The following is a 19991-nucleotide window of genomic DNA, read 5'->3' as shown; positions in this document are numbered from 1 at the left end:
AGAGTTTTTAGCAGCAATCATTGGTACCAAACTGCTGAAATATTTTTGCAATGAAACTGGATTGTCGCCATCCACTGCCACCTTATGGAGCGACACCGAAGTCCCCCTTGGATGGATTCGGGGTAATCCCATCAGATGGAAAACATTTGTGTGCAGCATTTCATATACAGACCCCTCACGGTGGAGGCATTGCCCGAGACAATCCATCAGACAAACTATCAAGAGGCGTTCAACCATCTACACTGAAAGATCTCAACATCTGGTGGAACAGACCTACTTGGCTGACTGAACCCACAGAAAGCTAGCCAGATTCTATAAAAGATTTATCTCAGAATTTGGAGGTAAAGAAAAATAAAGAAATTCAAACATCCCATATAACAACTTTTCAAGCCATCATAGACGCAAAGAACTACAGCTCCTACTTCAACTTCAGACTGCTACGTGTTACTGCGTGGATTCTACTCTACATCTCGAACTGTAGATCTCAAGGCAAGAAAGTCGGAGAACTTGGCACTGTAGAAGTATATGATGCTAGAAATTACTGAACACAAATGGTTCAGAAAGAGTCAATTTCGTTAGAATATGAAGATTTATCAACATCCAAGACACTGACTAAAAAATTCAAACATTACAAAATTCGACCCACTATTTGAAAATAAATTAATACCTATTAATGGTAGATTGCAGTTTTCGAGTTTATCAGAATCCCAAAAACATCCAATTTTGCTGGACGCCAATTTTGCCAGTCTGCAGATACGTCAAACACATATCAAAATACCCCACCTAGGTGTCAGAATAGTGTTTTCAGAACTACGTTTAGATATTTAGATTCTACAAGGCTGTCAATCCATCAAACAAGTGATTGACAAATGCTTACCATGCAAAATAATACGAGTAATCGTTGCACTCAAATTGAAGCTCCTGTACGAGCTGATGGAACTAATCCAGTTACACCATTTTTCACCAGAGGAATAGATTTTGCCGGCCCTGTACGTGTTCACACATTGAATCCTTCTGATACAGTTAACATTGCACTGTTTACCTGTGCTACGATCAGAGCCTTACATCTCAAACTTGTGTCAGATCTTTCGACAGATAAGTTTCTGTTAGCATTGCAGCGATTTGTGGGACATAGAGGTCTACCACATACCATCTATAGTGACAATGCTACCACCTTTCACGCACCAAATAAGGAGCTAAGACTTCATTGGAAGAATTACGAAACTCTACAAACAACAACAAGACGTGTTGCATATTTTTTGGAAAAAAGGTCCAAATAATATCTGCTACAACTGCGCTCTTATCACAAAGTTCGTAACACTCCTAACTCCATAAACATCCATGCAGGATAACTTTTGCTATCATAAGAAGACATCAGACTCAGACAATTGTGGAAGAAGACACGAAGTACCAATCGAATAGAGAAATTCGAACATACATGTTAAGAGTGGATGGAAAGACTATAACTCGACTTACTCAGCTGGCCATTCCTCTTGAGGCTAACCAGCGTGGGGAGGATATTGCAACATCAATGGACAGTTAGTTTAAATAATTGTTTTAACACGGCAGGCAACTCATGTAACTGTAATATTCTAACTCTGGCTAGTTGCTAGGCAACCAAACGACTTTTTCTTGTTATTAATGTTTCAGCATTCACTCTTCAGCATTTGTAATGGTTATTATATTTTCTCGCCAGCAGTGAAAATTTTAATTCATTTTAGAATGTCGTCTCCAATGAAGGTATATTACCAGTCATTATATTTAAATTGTTTACTAATTTTACATTCCCTCCTTCCACCCGTGAACTCTTCCAGTCATTTCGGACTGCGTTGTCACTCATCAGCATTTGTAATGGTTACTATATTTTGTCGTCACCAGCGAAAATTTTAATTCGTTTTAGAATGTCGTCTCCAATGAAGGTATATTACCAGTCATTGTATTTAAATTGTTTTCAAATTTTACATTCCCTCCTTCCACCCGTGAACACTTCCAGTCATTTCGGACAGAGTCGTCACTCTTCAGCATTTGTCATGGTTATTATATTTTGTCGTCACCAGTGAAAATTTTGATTCACTTTAGAATGTCGTCTCCAATGAAGGTATATTACCAGTCTTTATATTTAAATTGTTTTCAAATTTTACATTCCCTCCTTCCACCCGTGAACACTTCCAGTCATTTCAGACTGAGTTGTCACTCTTCAGCATTTGTAATGGTTATTATATTTTGTCGTCACCAGTGAAAATTTTGATTCATTTTAGAATGTCGTCTCCAATGAAGGTATATTACCAGTCATTATATTTAAATTGATTTTACATTCTCTCCTTCCCCCCGTGAGCATTTCCAGTCATTTCAGACTGTGTCGTCTCTCTTCAGCATTTGTAGTGATTATTAGATTTTGTCTTCACCAGTGAAAATTTTAATTCATTTTAGAATGTCGTCTCTCATAATGGTATATTACCAGTCATTATATTATTTGTTGTCACTTTTATGTTTGTATTTTTTTGAAATGAAAAAAAATTAAATTTTGATGCCTGAGAAACGCTAAGTAATAAAATATTTTAAAGTATAATTAAATAATATACTATAGTTTTAAAATAAGTAAGAAAATATTTACAGAGTAACAAAAAAATTAAAATGTTTTCGCTATTTACATAAAACAGATCTTTAATTAAAAGAAATTTAAAAGATAGAGGTTTGTAATAAAATTCTGTTCTTGATATATTGTCAAGCTCTAAATACCTATGTCTGTCACAGTTGGCAAGATTTTTGAAAATTTTATAACTGACGTTTATTTTTCTGGAATGTTTTTTCAGTTACTTTCTTTTTAATTATAATTTTCAGAATGAAATTTACCTTTTTTTTTCATTATACGTTCGATAAATAAATAAAGATTTTTGTAATAACAAACAAGTACTTACAAGTATTCATTTCACCCTGTCCTTCCAGAATGGCCGAAATAGTCTTTTAAAAGAACAAAACTTTTTTCGAATCCAATTCAAAGGACCACGTTTCTTATGAGTTCCATTCTTAGCTTTTTCACTTCCTATAAAAAAAATATATACTTATACATAGATATCAAAATTATTTTGAAAAATAATTATTTGAGAATTCATATTTCCCTTTTAACAAAACAAATATTAATTAAGAAATACAACGAGTTCTCTTTCATTGCCGCTTAACTTCCTAATATTTATATGTTTAATAAACTAACGAAAAACTTCCAAAGAATTTCTTAGATTTTTTAATACTTCGATCACATTAATAACTGATTAGTTGACTTTCGTTATTGCTTTTAATTACAAATGCATATTAGTAAAAGTGCTTAAAGTAATTTATGCATATTGTGGTGTTTATTTTATCATGCTAAGAATCAAATACAAAAGCAATTTCAGTATGAAATGTTACGTATTTGCAATATAAATTCGACTAATTTGACTATAGTTTAATTTATTACCGCATGCTGCAATTCATTGAAATCGAAATTTAACTACAGATGTAGCTAAATTTCTAAAACTTTCATTTCATGAATGTCATATAATACATCATATACAGGGTGTCTCACTTAAACGTTTCAGAACTCCAAAGAGGGGTATGGTGCATCCTGACGACTCGAAATCATATAGCAATGTGGGGTCGGAAATGCTTTCCTGAAGCGGTGATGCACACAGAAGCACCATAAGGAAAAGAGACCGTAAGTGAAAAATCGTTTTAATAATACATTGAAAAAAGCATAATGTACATGGATCAAAGTAAGTGTTCGAAGTTTCTGCCACCGTGTACAATGCACACCTCACATCTCCGGCGCATGGACATCCGAACATTTTGCAATACTCCAGGCATATCTCGAAACTGCGATTCTTGCAACCAGCTCCTCAGCATTGTCAACAGGGGTGTCATAAGCCAGTGTTTTCATATGACCCCAGAAATAAAAATCAAGACATGATAGGTCGGGTGACCGAGGAGGCCAACGCACTGGACTTTCGAACAACGCCATCTACCGCGTTTGGAAAGCATTTCCGATCCCACATTGCTATATGATTTCGAGTCGTCAGGATGCACTCTACCCCTCTTAGGAGTTCTGAAACGTTTAACTGAGACACCCTGTTTAGTCATTCAATGGAAAATATTTGACAAAAAACCTCAATCTAATAATCTATTTACGAACACGCCTTTTCCAACTATCTATTTTAGTGAATTTAAATATTATTTTTATTTTATCTTTTGCTAAATTTCGACAAGATAGGCCAATTATAAATTGCGTTATTTATTACTGCCGTGGCCTTAGTATACCTCCGGTAGACATCTGATATATTTGGCAAAGTGCGTCATTTTATGGCGTCTATGCTTTGCTTCTAGCGCTTTTCTATGCAACGTCTATGTATTGCGTAGTTTCAGGAGCTTTTTCATGCTGTCTCGATGTAATGCATAGCTTTAAGAGCTTTTTAATTCGAAGTTGATGTAATGTGTGGTTTCAGGAACTTTTCGATGCAGCTTCGACATAATGAGTAGATTTAGGAGCTTTTCCATGCAGCGTCAATGAAATGCGTATCTTCGGGAATGTTTTAGTGCAACATCGATGAAATGCGTAGCTTTAAGAGCTGTTCTATATAGCATTGGCTTAATGCGTTGTTCGAGGAATCTTTCTTTGCAACGTCGATGTAATGCGTAGCTCCAAGAACCAGGATATCAGAAAACCAAAATAATTCTCTTCAAATTCTAGTCACTTCTCCTCTTGGTTTGAAAACATTATTCTGAATTTATCAGAACTGTACAACTCGCACTATTGTTTAAACTTAAACTTTAGAATCCCCAATTTTCACTGCCAAGTATCGTTAGTAATGTCAAAAAAATATATAAATATAAGATGCTGCATAAATGGTGAGATATTTTGTCTCGAAAGATTTTCTTTACTAATTAATAAAACAGAGTTTTGCTTAGTATGTAATACAAATAATAACAATGACAGGCCTTGGATTTTGACGTCTTAAAAATTCTTAAAAAATCCCCTTAAAAAATCATATTTTTACAAATTATTAAAAATAAACCTTAAATTGAAAAATAAGGTCCTAAATTTTAACGATAAATCCAAAAGGATCCTGATAAAACCCAAAAACAGAAAAAGCAACCAAATATGAAAAGAATTCCAAAATAAATAAGTAAAATATGTATTAATATCAACATCCTAGCCCAGGTTATGGTTAATAAACATCAGTTTCGGTTCTAACTAGTACTAAAACGCTGTTAACATAACTAAAATGTAATTAATGTTTTTACAAAAGAAGTGTTTGTTCAAGCTATTTAAAAAAGTGAATGATCTCATTTTGAAACTCTTTTGCTAAAAATTCTCACCTTCAGAAACAGCCACTGCTTCATCGATGTGTGGCACAAACGAGTCTTCTGGTTTGTCGCCAGTTTTGACATCACACGATACCACAATAAAATTGCCGTTGCCAATTCCATTATTCTCTATCCGGACTCTTTCTTTCTCAAAACTCTTATCAACGACAGGATTTTGCTTCACCATTTTTTCGAGCACTTCCATTTTTGTTGCCATACCATCCACTCTTATATGGAGATGCTTAACTTCACTCGTCAACTCGGTGAGTTTTAAGAGGACGAGATCTAGTTTTTCCTCCAATGTCCTCTTTTTACCATCTCCAGTCATTGGCACAAGATTTTGGGTGTGGTCTTCAATATTATTACCCTGGCCAGTTAATTCAGTCACTGCTGAACTTTGCTCGTCTCTGTCCTGTGGGCCACAATCATGTTCTTCGCTAAAGAACTCGTGCGACGTGGCTGTTCCAGCTTGAAGCCTTTCAGAGGCTTCAGATTTCAATAATTCCTGAATGAAGGTAAGAGCCACATTTGACTGCTCTTCAGTTATAATATCAGCGTCATACACGCTCGTCAACAAAAGCTTAAAATTTTGTTCCTGCAAAGAAAGAAAAAGATTGTATACGTATACAGCTTGCACAAGGTTTTACATATATATATATATTGTTTTNTATATATATATATATATATATGTGTGTGTGTGTGTGTATATATATATATCCGATCCACTTTTTAGTTTACTACTACCAATGCTCAACTATGTAGCCTTGTAACTTTACCCAACCTTTGAAAACAAGGGATCAAGCATTAGGATAAATCAGCCTTCCTGGCTGTTTTTATGGAACTAATCCGCGTTTGCGTTTACCTCCAAAACCAAGAAAACTCAAAAGAATTCCTACGGTTAGTCCGACGGCACGGTGATTCGAACCCATAATCCGTCTACATCTGAAGATATCTTACGTCCGCACTGTGGTCAGTTTGAACCGGGAGCAGTGATCATATCAAACAGCCATCGGTAGGTTTCGAATCTGGGTCACTACATTGGGAGGCGAACTGTCTATCCCATAAGCCACTGCTGCTTAATATAACTTAATAAAAAAATTTATTTAGTAAACAAATATAAATAATAATAAGAGTAGACTTTTATGAATAAGTAAGTATAATTGGTTTCAAAGTGGCCACCTTCCGCAGTGATGCAGAGGCGCAAACGTTCATTGAATTATAGTACAAAATTAAAAGCTTGGTATCTTTCGGTCATTAAAACTTTCTTGACTTTTTTTCTTTCAAATTTGACGATTTTTGACCCAACATATTTTTAAGTTATAATTTCTCTTACCAATCCCAAATTGTAGATTAGGAATTAATTTTTTTAAAAAGAAGTGATTAACAAAATCGCTAGGAGAGATTTTTGTTTGAGATTCTCGTCAACGATAGACACCCTTAAAAATAGAAAGTCAGAACAATATAAATACTCTCTATATCTCAAAATTTGAAGGAACGCTAAAAAAAATTCGAAATAGGGAGTTCTTGATATAGCAAGTTCAGAACTAAATATGCTTTAAAAAGTAGAAAAATATATTCTGAAATATTACTCTAAAAAGTAGAGTCATGAAAAAAAAGAATAACATCCAATAAATATGTAAAGATAGTTGACTATAAGTCTAAAGAAAACAAATATAATTTTATTTATAAGAGTTAGACAAAAATAATTATGCATTAACTAGGAAAGAATTGGTTTACAATATGATGGACATTGTGATTTTTCCAAAAAAATTAATTTTCTATTTATAAAAAAATTCGACATTACAAGGTTTTGAGAAGAAACCCTTCGACATTATCTATATTTTCAATATTTGTTTTGGCGTAACAAGGTTTTCGAGATATTGAGAGTTTACAGTAAAAAAAATTTTTTACCTCGAGCACGTTAAGCACAGCAGCGCGAATTTCCGTACTCGTTTCTTGAATGTTGGCAGTCGCTCTCGATATCCCAAAGTAGGTACATAGTTCAACCACCATACAACCAAACCCCCACATGTCCACACTAAATCCGTCAAGTTCATGACCTTCTATGAAAACTTCAGGTGGTCTGTACACAAGTGGCAATCCAATGATACTCCTGCAAAAGCGAAAATAAATAATGTTAGGTTAAACTGTGTTTTTTTTCAGCTGCAATACGCTATATAACAGTTGGGCAGAAAAGTTCGTAGGCTAACACATAGATGGGGCTACTATTATTAAAAACATATGATTTTTAGTTAGTTCTAACCTTTGAAAGACACGTGTATAAATTTGACAGCTGTCGGACTATTAGTTTGTGAGATATAGTATTTTTAGTGAAGCAACTTTTGTTAGTTTAAAAACAATGGATAAAAAGGAATTTCGCGTGTTTATAAAGCATTGCTTTCTAGTGAAAAAAAATACTCTTGAAGCCAAGGCTTAGCTTGAGAAACATTATTCGAACTGTGTACCAGGAAAATCAACCATTGAGAAGTGGTTTGCTAAGTTTAAACGAGGCGAAATGAACACCAACGAAGATGCACACCGTGGACGCCCCAAAGAGGCTGTTAGTGACGAAAATATCAAAAAAGTCCACAAAATAATTTTAGATTACCGTAAAGTGACGTTGATCAAAATATTTGAGACTTTAAAGATATCAAAGGAAAGTGTTAGTCACATCGTGAATGAATATTTGGGTATGAGAAAGCTCTAGGCAAAGTGGGTGCCGCATGAGCTCACGATTGACCAAAAACAACAACGAATTGATGATTCTGAGCTGTGTTTGAAGCTGTTTAATCGTAATAAATCTGAATTTATGCGTCAATAAATGACAATGGGTGAAACATGGCTCCATAATTTCACACCGGAGTCCAATCGACCGTCAGAGAGTGAACTGCACGAGAAGAACCAACTCCAAAGCTTGGAAAGATGCAAAAATCAGCAGGCAAAGTTATGGCATCAGTATTTTGGAATGCTCATGGTTTAATATTTATTGACTATCTCGAAAAAGGAACAACCATCAACATTGACTATTACATAGCGTTATTAGAGCGTTTGAACTACGAAATCGTAGAAAAACGGCCCCATTCGAAGAAAAGGAAAGTGCTGTTTCATCAAGACAATGCACCATGTCACAAGTCAATGAAAACGATGGCAAAATTATATAAATTGGTCTTCGAATTGCTTCCGCATCCACGGTATTCTCCTAATCTGGTCCCCAGCGACTTTTTCCTGTTCTCAGACTTCAAGAGAATGCTCGCTGGAAAAACATTTAGCGCCGATGAAGAAGTAATCACAGAAACAAAGGTCTATTTTGAGGCTAAAGACAAATCGTACTATAAAAATGGTATCGAAAAATTTCATGACCGCTATAATCGTTGTATCGCCCTTGAAGGAAACTATATTGAATAATAAGATGAAATTTTATCAAAAATTTTTTTTTTTCTATGTTAGCCTAAGAACTTTTCAGCCCACCTGTTATATACACCGAAGAGCAATTACATTATGACCACCCTCCATCTATAACAATGGGCTCACCCAGGTTTTCATGGTTTCTCTCCCAGTAGCATAGTTTTCATGGGGCACATTTGGACCCATAATCCTCATCGAACAATCCCTGACGTCTGTAAGCTACTTGAACATAGTTGCAGACCAGGTTCACCCATTCATGGCAACAGTTTTTCCTGATGGGATGGTGTTTACCAACAGGATAATGCACCATGTCATAAGGGTAGAATCATCATGAATTGATTCGAGGAATATTCCAGTGACTTTCAAGTCATGTCTCTGCCCCCAAATTCACCTGACCTTAGTTCAATAGAGCATTTGTGGTCCTACTTGGAAAACAAAATTTTCACTGCCACGCTACCACCTCGCAATGTGAGGGAATTGCAGGACCAGTTGGTGAGCGCTTGGTACCAGATACCTCAGACTACCTATCAGCACCTTGTGAAATCAATGCCACTGTGGGTGCTAGCAGTTTTGAGGGCTAAAGGTGGTCTTACATGTTATTAGCAGGGTGGTTATAATGTAATGGCTCTTCGGTGTATATTATAAAAGAATTATAATACTAAAATACTTTAACTGAAGTAAAAAAGTTTCTTACACTTAAATTTCGCACAAATTGGTGAGGATAAAAAAAAAACATAATATCTGTAAGATTTAAAATGCAGATTTTGACTTCAGAGATAAGCAGGAAAAGTTCAGGGAATTTCATCCATTTCGAAAAATCAGGAAAATGTTAGGAAATTAAAATGAAAGGGAAAATAAATTAGTTGGAAATACTGCAAAGTTCAATATTTTTCCAAAGAAAAAAAAATATCGTAGAGTAATTTTTTTAAAAAAAATTGTAGATTTTCACATTTACTCAGTAATATATTTTATGCATAAAAACACGGTATAACTAAAACAATAATATAAAAATTTAAGCCAACGGCTACAAAACAATAAGTCTGGCAAAGTCACAGAAGAAAAAATTATTATTATTTTTGAGTGCTAGTAACCACCCTGATTATGCACTAGATCTAGCAATAAAATTTAACTATTTAATTTAGTATTTTTTGTGACAAAAATAATAAAAATGTACAAAAATGTTTAAGAACTCAAACACCACGAAATAAAAACCTCACAAATGACATTTTTGCTTACTTTCATTTTGAAAAACGTCTTAAGATTTGACTCTGATTTTTTTTGTTTTTTTTTTTGTTCTGTTTAAAATGTATTTAGGGATTCCTTAGTCGTTCATCTTAACATGGATCATAAGTGACGGAATCTCTTATATTCGCCATTTAAAATCGCGCAAATGCATTTTGATGAAAATACTTTCTACCCAAACTAAAATGAATTCATTTTCCTTTTTAGGAGTTTTCTATTTATTGTAAAGACTAATGAAACACAATTCTTCGACATATCCAAATCATTTAAGGGACTCAGATTAAATTAGATTAAGTAAAACTTGTATTCAATATCTAGCAACAACGAGATGAGTTCCCGAAGAATAACCTGACTAAGAGTACATCCTTGATTGTCAGACTTAAGATTAATCGCGATAAGATTCATCTATAAGTCGACCGGACTGTTCGGGGGTCTGACCTCACTTTAGAAAGGTCCTGGATTCGAAACCCCGACAAGTCATAGATGTTTTCATTCTCTGTACTATCTGTCCTTACTGTGGAAGCAGCGTTGGCCCACCTAATATCCTTTAAAAAGTCGCCCCTGAAAAAGTCGCCAACAAATCTCAACAAAGATGAGTACGACCTGAATGGCGAGTGTCAATCGGGTGGGCATTGGTAAAAACAAAAGATTTAAAGGAACTAAAAAATTCTTTTCAAGATTCCAAATGCTTATTGGAGGTGCGAATCATGATAAATTTGCTTGCCTGATTACCAAGAATTTCGATATCATTTGAACAAATAAATAATGTCAGTCTCTGGGACTCTCTTTTGTTTGCATCTGATTTCTTTTTATTTATGTCTTATTCTTTAATGGTTATAAGTTTATTAATGGATCTCTATCCTATAATTTCAAACATGCAATTTTTTACAGTAGAAAAAATGCTCAACTTTCGATTATTTTCCCTCAGCATTTACATTAATCAAATACACCAAAGTTGAATACTAAAAATTTAAGATTTATAAAATTTATGGCAAATACTGCAAGTGAAGTGCCAACCGGACTGTGTAGGGGACAGGGAACTGTTATTGCATTGGAAAAGTTCTGGGTTCGAACCCCGTAGATGTTTTGGCATGGATGTTTTTTCATTCTCTGTACTATCTGTCCTTACTGTGGGAACAACGTTGACCCACCTCATAGGGCGCCCCTGAAAGAGTTACCAACAAATCTGCCCTGTAAAATGTCTGAATTGACGGTGTTACCAGAGGTGGGCATTGGAAATGAAATAAAAAATCTAAATAAAATACTACAAGTGAGGTTACTATTTAGTGGCACTGCAATTTATGTTTTCTTTCTCTTATTATTATTATTATCAGAGATCATTTTAGGAGGAATTTTGATTTCTCAACGAATACTGCCCAAACTTTTTAACGTTAAAACGGACCCTTCTGAAAATAGTTTACCTTGAGAAAATATTTTATCTTAAAGATAGACATTCACAAAAAGAAACTATCCTGAAAATGGATCCTTTACAAAATTATGTTTTTGGAAAACTCAATCTATAAAGACATTAGTGCATTATTTTAAAACTAAAATTCCTTGAAATTGATGGCTTTTATGTATTTTTTTCACAAAAAAACCGGTTTTACTCGCAATTTTAAATTTGTAAAATTGCGTCTAAATTTTTTTCTCTAATTGACAAAAAGGGGACCTTTCAGTTATAGTGCAAAATTCCTTTGGATTGGCGATAAATTTCGTTCAATTTTGCTGAAACCTGCGTTGCGTTATTGTAATTTATGATATTGTAAAACAAAATCACAGTTTCCTCATTAAGGCGACATCGATATCAAATGTCTTAACGTGCTTTAGGTACCTTCAAAAAAATTTATTTAAAAAATGTTTTTTTTTTAATGCCGATTATGACATAAAAACAAATTGCCAAAAATGAAATGGGCAGCCACTTGTCAATTTTTACCAACTTCTCACAAAAAGTTTTGAAAGGTGACTGATTTTCGTGATTTTTCATAAAATGCCATAAACCATATTTTCACAAAATTATGAGTAACTTTTCGACACTTTCACAAAAAGTTCGCAGAGAGTAGACCCTGATTATAATTATTTCTGGCTTTGTATACCAATTTATTTACGAAATGATAGGCAGTAAAATTCGTTAAAAAACGTAGTGAGGTTTCAATTAGAGCAATATACTACGGTTCAATACGTAACATATTGTCAAAGAGGGAAAAAAATTTCGACGTTATTATAAGTTCTTTTCATCTAATTTATATTATTTTTGTATTCCAATCCATGTATTTATTAATTGGTAACTTTATTTATAATAATAAATGTAAAGAAAATTTAAAGAGATGCTGAGTTAGCATTGATTTAATTCGTAAGAATAATATAAAGTCAAACTTGTTAGCGTAACAAACTTGTAATATATAGCCAAACTTGTTGAGTAAAATCGTCATTCGAAGAAACCCAACGCCAAATGTAAGTTTGGACATTTCAACTAAAGTTTCTGTAATTAATGTAAATAAAGACAAGTATTTTTTGAGAAGCCAAACTGTAACTTTTAAGAAAAGTGCTAATGTAAATAAAGTGGTAGGAAAATTTATGGTGTGTGAATTACAAAGTTGATCACAAGAAAAAGCAACATTTTCTCTATGCAAATGTGATATTAAATTAGACACGAGAAAATGTGTGGTTTCCTTTAAGAAAGAAAAAGAATTATTAATCTTGGAGAATAGTACATTAAAACAAGATATTAAAAAGCTTGAAAAAAAATCTAAACGGTGCTTAAAGTAGATTAGAGATTAATAAAATAGTTCTTGACAAAGAAGCTTTGGCGATTTTGAAGTCAGAATGTACTGGCACTAAGGACATCAGTTGGTTGAAAAACAATAATGGAACAATAAATACATTAAAAATAGATATTAAAATGTTTGAAAAAAATCTAAACTGTGCTTAAAGTAAGTTAGAGATTGATAAAATAGTTCTTGACTAAGAAGCGTTGGCGATTTTGAAGTCAGAATGTATTGGTACTAAGGACATCAGTTGGTTGAAAAACAGTAATGGAACAATAAATACATTAAAAATATATATTAAATGTTTGAAAAAAATCTAAACGGTGCCTTAAGTATGGGTTAGAAATTAATGAAATAGTTCTTGACAAAGAAGCGTTGGCGATTTTGAAGTCAGAATGGCCTGGCACTAAGGACATCAGCTGATTGAAAAACAATAATGGAGACAAAACTAGTGAAGCCAAGAAACTGCAAACATTAGATAAATTTTGAATAACTTATTTAATGCGTTAATTGAGGAAGTAGGGCAAATGCAGAAGATTTTGATTCTTTAAAAAACTCCATCAGCTTGGAGAACAGAACGTTAAAATATAAGTTTAAAACAATTGGGGGAAAAAATCTATAAGATGCTTAAAGTTGGTTAGAGATTAATAAAATGACCTCCTTGCAACAAAGATGAGAAGACGACTTGGAAGTCAGAAGGTACTTGTATTTGAGACATAAGACCTTTGAAAAGCATTACTAGAGTCAAAATTAGTAAAATCTAGAAACTGCAAACCCAGGATGCTTTGCTGAATAATTTATTGAATACATTAATTGCAAAATTCGATCAAATTGAGAAGATTTGACTTTTTAAAACTAAAAAATGTTCAAAATAAGTTAGAGATTAGTAAAATAAGTTCTTAAAGTCATGGCGACTATAAAATCAGAAATTACTGGTATTTAAGAAATCAGACCTTTGAGAGTTAAAATTAATGACTTTAGAAACTGCAAACACAAGATGTAATGCTGAATAATTGATTTGATAAAGCGTCTATTACTGAAAAGGTTTATGACAACAGAGAGTTGCCAACCAAAATGTCAGAAAGCACTGGTACTAAAAGTATCAGTCCTTCGAAATGCACTGATGAAGTCAAGAAACTACTTACACAGTATACAATTACTAAATAATTGCTTGGCAAAATTAATTGCAAAAATCGATCATATTGCTCTGATTTTGGAAAGAATTTAGGTATCAGACAACGAATTTCAATATGAATCATTAATTTAGAGGGAAAAAAAACAATAACATTTTCTTATCATACAGAGAATATCAGGAAAAAAATTGTAAGAATCCCAAATTTTCCTTTAGTAAAGGTATCTAAAGAGAAGTGAAAAATAAAGGTAGAAGAACAAATATTAGAAATAATGCTGAGTGAAACCAAAAGGAATGGAAATTTGAATTTGAAAAAAACCTTACTGAAAAACTTGGGTTGATAAATTAATGAAATAAAATAAAAATGAGTCTCGCGTGGTACAAGACAGTTTACTAATTGAATGAGCGAGGTGAGTTTTGAATTTATTTTGTAAAGAAGTTTGTTTTTATTATCATGAGATTATGTTCGTTGAAGTAAGTGATTAATAAAGTTTATTTTAAAGTGAATTATGTTTTATTGTAGTTTAAAGACATCAATAATGTTACAATATTTTGCCCCCTAATTGTACCAAATGATTATGTTACTGAGAATTACCATTTAGACATAAACAAAATAATAAAAACATAAATAATTTTGAAAAAAAACTTAATATGTACTTCGTAAGAGCCTTTTTAGTATCCCATAAGAAGGTAAAGTCAGCCAATAGGGCAGTATTGCTCTCCGAAATCAGTATATTGTCAAGCTTTAGGTCTAAGTGGCACAAATCATTTCGGTGAAGGTATTCTAGACCTCGAAGCATATCTTTCATCCATGATTTGACATTTTTAAATGCTCCGCTTTTACAACGGAATTCTGCATCTTGAATAGCCAAGTGCAATGTCATCCGATAAAGCGGCATGATGAAAACAAGGACTTTCAGATTTGGTAACTTCATTATGCTCTTGACAGAGACTAAGTTAGGATGGTTAAGTTTTGGCCACAATTCAACTTCATTCTTTGATGCGATCTCAAAAGGCACAAACTTTGCGGCCAATTCCAATTTAGTTAATGAAGAAGCCATTTTATACACTCGGCCATAAGTGCCAGATCCAATAGGATCTAAGTTCGCATATTCTCCATCATTTTTCAATATATCAGCTGCTTTGCTAATACGGGCAACACGTTGGGCGTGTCTATTAGCTCTTTTCAGATCAGCAGACATTTTAAATCTTACAAGAAGTAAATCCAAATTCGCTTTTTTCCAAATCTCTCAGAAATCAGCACTATCAACTTCAAGCAAGAAACTCAAGTGAATAAAATGGAACACGATTTGAAATTTATGGAATTCCATTGTTGGTCAACAATGCAACTTAACGTCGATAAAAAAGTTTTTTACTCATTGTTGTGCAACTATGATTGGAATGAACTTTGACAGAGCATTGTTAGGAATTTATTAAAAAATATTTTTAATATTCTAATATATATTTTTATTAATTACAAACGATGTACTTAAATATTTAAATTTTATATCTTAAAAGTTACCTACGTAACACGCTGAAACGGTTGAATATAGCAGTTTTATACACTCATAAATGTAAATATATACAGTAACAGAAAAATAAATGGTTAAACTTATATTTGTATTGACAATTTCAAGATTTTTTTCACCTTGGTGCACTTTTAAAAACATTTGTTCTACGCCGTATTTATTATCAAAATTTCGAAAAATCGAAAGTATTTTTAAAAGGATTGCGCTGCAAGAAGTAATTATAATTACAGAAAAGAAAAACAGCTTAACATTGCCTTAAAATTTAAGTAAGATTTGTTGCTTGGGGTCTTATGTACAATTGACGCTCAAATATTACTTTCCAAAATCAAGATCAAGATTATTTTCTAAAAAGTTCAATTTTTTTTTAAATAATACGTTCTAAAACTTTCAGTTTGTAAAATAATTAAAAATAGTATGCTTTATTTCGTACAACGGTAAAGGCCCTAAAGTAGAAGTACTTAAAACTGCGTCGCACATCGCAGAGATATATATTGTATATATATTAAATGTTTCTGTAGAACAATTTAAGTCGAAATCTGTATGAAAATTTTAAATACTGTCAATAACTATTGATCTAAAAAGTAGACATTCTTTTATAGTTTAAAATTAATTTAATTAAAATTCCTTGTTTTAAAATTTTAGTGTTTAAAATAAAATTATTTATTTCAAAAAATTAAAATAATTACGACGAGACTTTTTATTTTATATTTGATGTTAGTTGCAGGCAAAGCTACATTAGGGCTTTCTGTGTCCAGGGTACAAACAGCCCTGCAACGTAACACAAGCGTGCAACGCTAGTTTAGGCTGAAGGTTTTTAGTCTGACCTCTATTTAACGAAGTCGCTAAATCCCGAGAAAAAGTTCGTTATATGGAAAGTTCATTAAACAGAAAATCACCATTTGAAATACTTATTCAACACAAAACAGGTTTTAAATCCATGAGCACCAAACATAATTAAAATAGCAATTGATGCACCTTTATCTTGCAAATTATTATCTACTATTTATTTTATAAATCTTAACCATAAAAGAAATCTACATGAAAAGCAAGAATCGAAAAAAACAATATCCAATGTTACTCTATCATGCTGCATATATTTTCAACTAATGAAAGTTAAATTTATGAATTTTAAAACTATAGCTGCATTTATTATAAAAGTAATTTTAACCATACATTACCACGTGCGTTCTTAAGTTTAATTGCTACTGATAAAGACTGTGTTGGAAATACTAGGCAATGGCATTTAATAAACAGTGTTGGAAATACCAAGTCACTGAAGACTCTTACCTAATGGCATGCCAACCTGTAGTAATACTTGCATAAGCCCTGGGTATAACCATTTCAAGTAAGGATGTGGACTCACTGTTTAGGACAAGTTTTGGCTCTTGTCGGTGACCGAAAGGAAATTGGTTTCTTCCGTCTATTGTGTTAGCCCCAGGGTGAAGAGAAGTTACCCTCCCTGAAATACGATAGTCTTGTTTCCAAAGCAGCAGACGGCGGCGGATTTTGTGGCGGGAGGGAGTTCTTACCGTAGACAAACTATAGGGTATCTCGTAAGGATTTTGAATAGATAGCAACTCATAGCTGGAAATGACATCGTAGGCCACTAGGGGTACTTCCCTACTATGGACTAATCATTGTGAGCATTTTATCGCATATTTTTATTTGTCTAACTTATTCTATTTTAATGCTTTCGAAATTTTAATGTTTTAAATTTTAACGTAAACGCCGCTATTATTGCAAAGCCATTTTGATTCGTAATCGCGAAAACCTCGAAAGCTCATATACAGGGTCTTTATAATTAAAGTTCCACTAATTTTCTTTACGTTCAAGGTTTACGGCAAATTTACGGTAAAAGACGTGTAAAACAAATTTGCATATTTCACATTTGTTTAACACTGTTGCATACAGCGCCATTCTCCGCTGGTGGTAAATTTTTAAATATTTTTTTTGTTTTTTGTTGCGGGAACTAAAATCCCATGATTTCTTATAGACATTTACCAAGTTTGATGACATTTGGTCGGGTAGTTTTATTTTTATAGCCATTTCAAAGTGGAACTTTAATTATAAAGACCCTGTATATTGAGGTTTCTTGGAAAATATAATTGAAGTCGTGCCCAGCTTTTTCCGAGTTCCATTCAATGTGCGTCTGTCCTGCTGAGCAGGTTAAGACAAATGGAAGAAGGGGAGAAAAAACATTTAATCAACAATTTCTTTCAGAAATCGGGACTGTCTAAATATGTGGGAGAGCAACTGACGTCTCTTCAAGTCCTGCCATCCTCTGCAATAACAGCCATTTCGTGTTTCATGACAGCCATGATTACGGAAGTAGCATCCAACTCAACCACAGCCACAATACTTTTGCCTGTCTTCAGTCAAATGGTAAAATTATTATGGTATAATTATGATAAAATTAAAAGGCAAAATGGTTGAAGTGTCAATTAATATCAATGATTATGGTTCAACATATTGTTCTAAATTCGAAAACTAATATTTAACGATAAATATGTTTAGGGCTAAGTTAAGAATTTTTTAAGCATTTCTCAAAAGATGGTAAACATTATAAGGTTCATCTTTAAAATAGCGAAAAATTTTAAGAAAAAAGAGTGAATTAAAACAATTTTTAGATTTTAAAATATTCATAATTTTTATATTTATTAAGAAAAATAACATTCAAATGAACGTGGGGTCCGATTTCGTCGAAAACAGTCGGTGGCGACTTCCAAACACAACTTTTTAATGTCATATTTAGTTGCTCCTTCAGACCTGTGGTGACGGTCAATTTTGCCCTAGGTTCAATTTCGTTAAATTGCTGATACTTTTTATTTTTGCACTGTCAATATCATAAGCTTTACCATTTTTTCACACAGATAATATAACAAACTTTTAAACTCATCAAATCCAAAAATGCCATGCAGAAACTTAAAAAAAAAGCAGAAATGAACCATCTGCCGTGTTTCCATTTAGACCATAGATTCTCAACCATTTTAACGTTGCCGCCCCCTTAAGGAGCAAAAAAACACTTCAACGCTCCCCTTTGTGAAAATCCAGTTATTTAGGGCATGGTGATGGAGCGAGGTGTGTTAAAATATAAGCGACAATATTAAGCAATTTTTTAAGATTTAAATTTGTTTGGTTTTTAAAAAAAATGTCTACATTTATCGATACTTTTCTCACGGCTGTTATTCGCAGTCTATTTGCACTAATTAAAATAAATACGGTAATGAAAAAAATACAACTAGGAAACCTATGCTTAAAAAGAATAATTTATTCTTAATTAGATAATTAAAAAAACACTCAAAATATTTTTTTACACTGAAAAGTAGTATCAACGAAACATTAGTCTCTTAACGTTCGGTTAAATTTTTTTATAGTGAGGTGAAGACGCAAGTCCCCTTGTTGCACAATTTCGAGTTGATTTCTCTTTTTTTCCGTAACAGCACTGAATCCACGTTCGACAAGGTAGGAGGAAGCGAAGGCATTTAAAAAATTTTTAATGATAGTCCGCAGTCCAGGGTATAGGCGACTGATGTTACCTTGAAGCCAAAATTCTCTGAGACTATCACCACTTCAAAGTTTCATTAGTTAATATTTCAACCAATTCCTCGTAAATCTGAGCTTCTGCTGTTTCAATATTCACAAAAGTGTTCAGAACCTATAAACCCATTGAGGCACTTCTAGGGAACAAAGCATCTTTAAAACGGTCAGAAAAGTTCATGTGCAAAGAGTCAAGGTGTTGACAATATTCTTGTGCATCATCAGAGCGAATTTCTCCTGCTTGGCTGAACTCATTCCAACCAAAATTCTGCTTCCCCAAAATGAGCTTTTTTAAGAAGGCAGAAATGACTGATTATGTAGGGATCAAATTGAGCTCGTTGCCTTGAAGTTGTAAATTAATGCCATTAAATTTTACAAATAAATCCGCCAAAGTCTTTTTCTTGAATTCTAGCAATCTGTCTATCAGAGCTACATCTCTTTTTTAGAGGAACTCAAGCACAGAGTCGAAAAGATTACAAAACCTATTGAGACAGGCGCCTTTGGATATTCAGAGAATCTCGGAGTGTAGTAGCAAGTGATTGAATTCTTCAATCGTTGAGAGCATTACTGTGAACTTTGTACACAGCAAATATGACATATTGCAATAACTGATGCAAACAGTCGCTGAAATTCTTTCCTACTAAATGCTGCCTGTGATTCAAGCAGTGAACAGCTAAAATGTCTTTATTTCCCTTTTCAAAAGTGCGATAAACCCACGATTTCGACCCACCATTGCAGGAGCTCCATCAGTGGTAATCGACATAATATTCGCAATAGGAATGTTTTTCTCTGTAAAATAATCTGGGACAGTATTAAAAATAGATTTACCTTCGGTATCTACAATCAAGCTCCTTGCAAAAAGCATCTCTTGTATACTTTTTCCAACCTTTACAAACCGGACCTACGCCTACAGTAAAGCCTACATTGCAAACCATCATCGTATTTTTGTGATGATGTTGCTAGTAACCCTGAGACCGAAGGTGCCTTCAGGAACTTGTCTTTGATGTTCGCAAAAAATTAAATATCTTTATTTTGTTTGTGAAT

At 33.3% G+C, this 19991-nt stretch overlaps 1 protein-coding gene across 1 annotated transcript in view; it reads left to right on the top strand.

Annotated features, from left to right (window-relative positions):
* LOC107455442 (Na(+)/citrate cotransporter) overlaps positions 1-19991 on the top strand; it is a 53407-nt gene that overhangs the window by 26983 nt on the left and 6433 nt on the right. The window contains exon 11 of the mRNA XM_043049711.2: positions 17631-17792. Within this exon, the coding sequence (XP_042905645.1) occupies positions 17631-17792 (162 nt within the window). The remainder of the gene's footprint in view (positions 1-17630; positions 17793-19991) is intronic.

Source organism: Parasteatoda tepidariorum, chromosome 2 (genome assembly GCF_043381705.1).
Source record: "Parasteatoda tepidariorum isolate YZ-2023 chromosome 2, CAS_Ptep_4.0, whole genome shotgun sequence".
NCBI lineage: Eukaryota > Metazoa > Arthropoda > Arachnida > Araneae > Theridiidae > Parasteatoda > Parasteatoda tepidariorum.
Note: the sequence above shows the minus strand (reverse complement) of the source record. Positions and strands in the feature narration are given on the sequence as shown.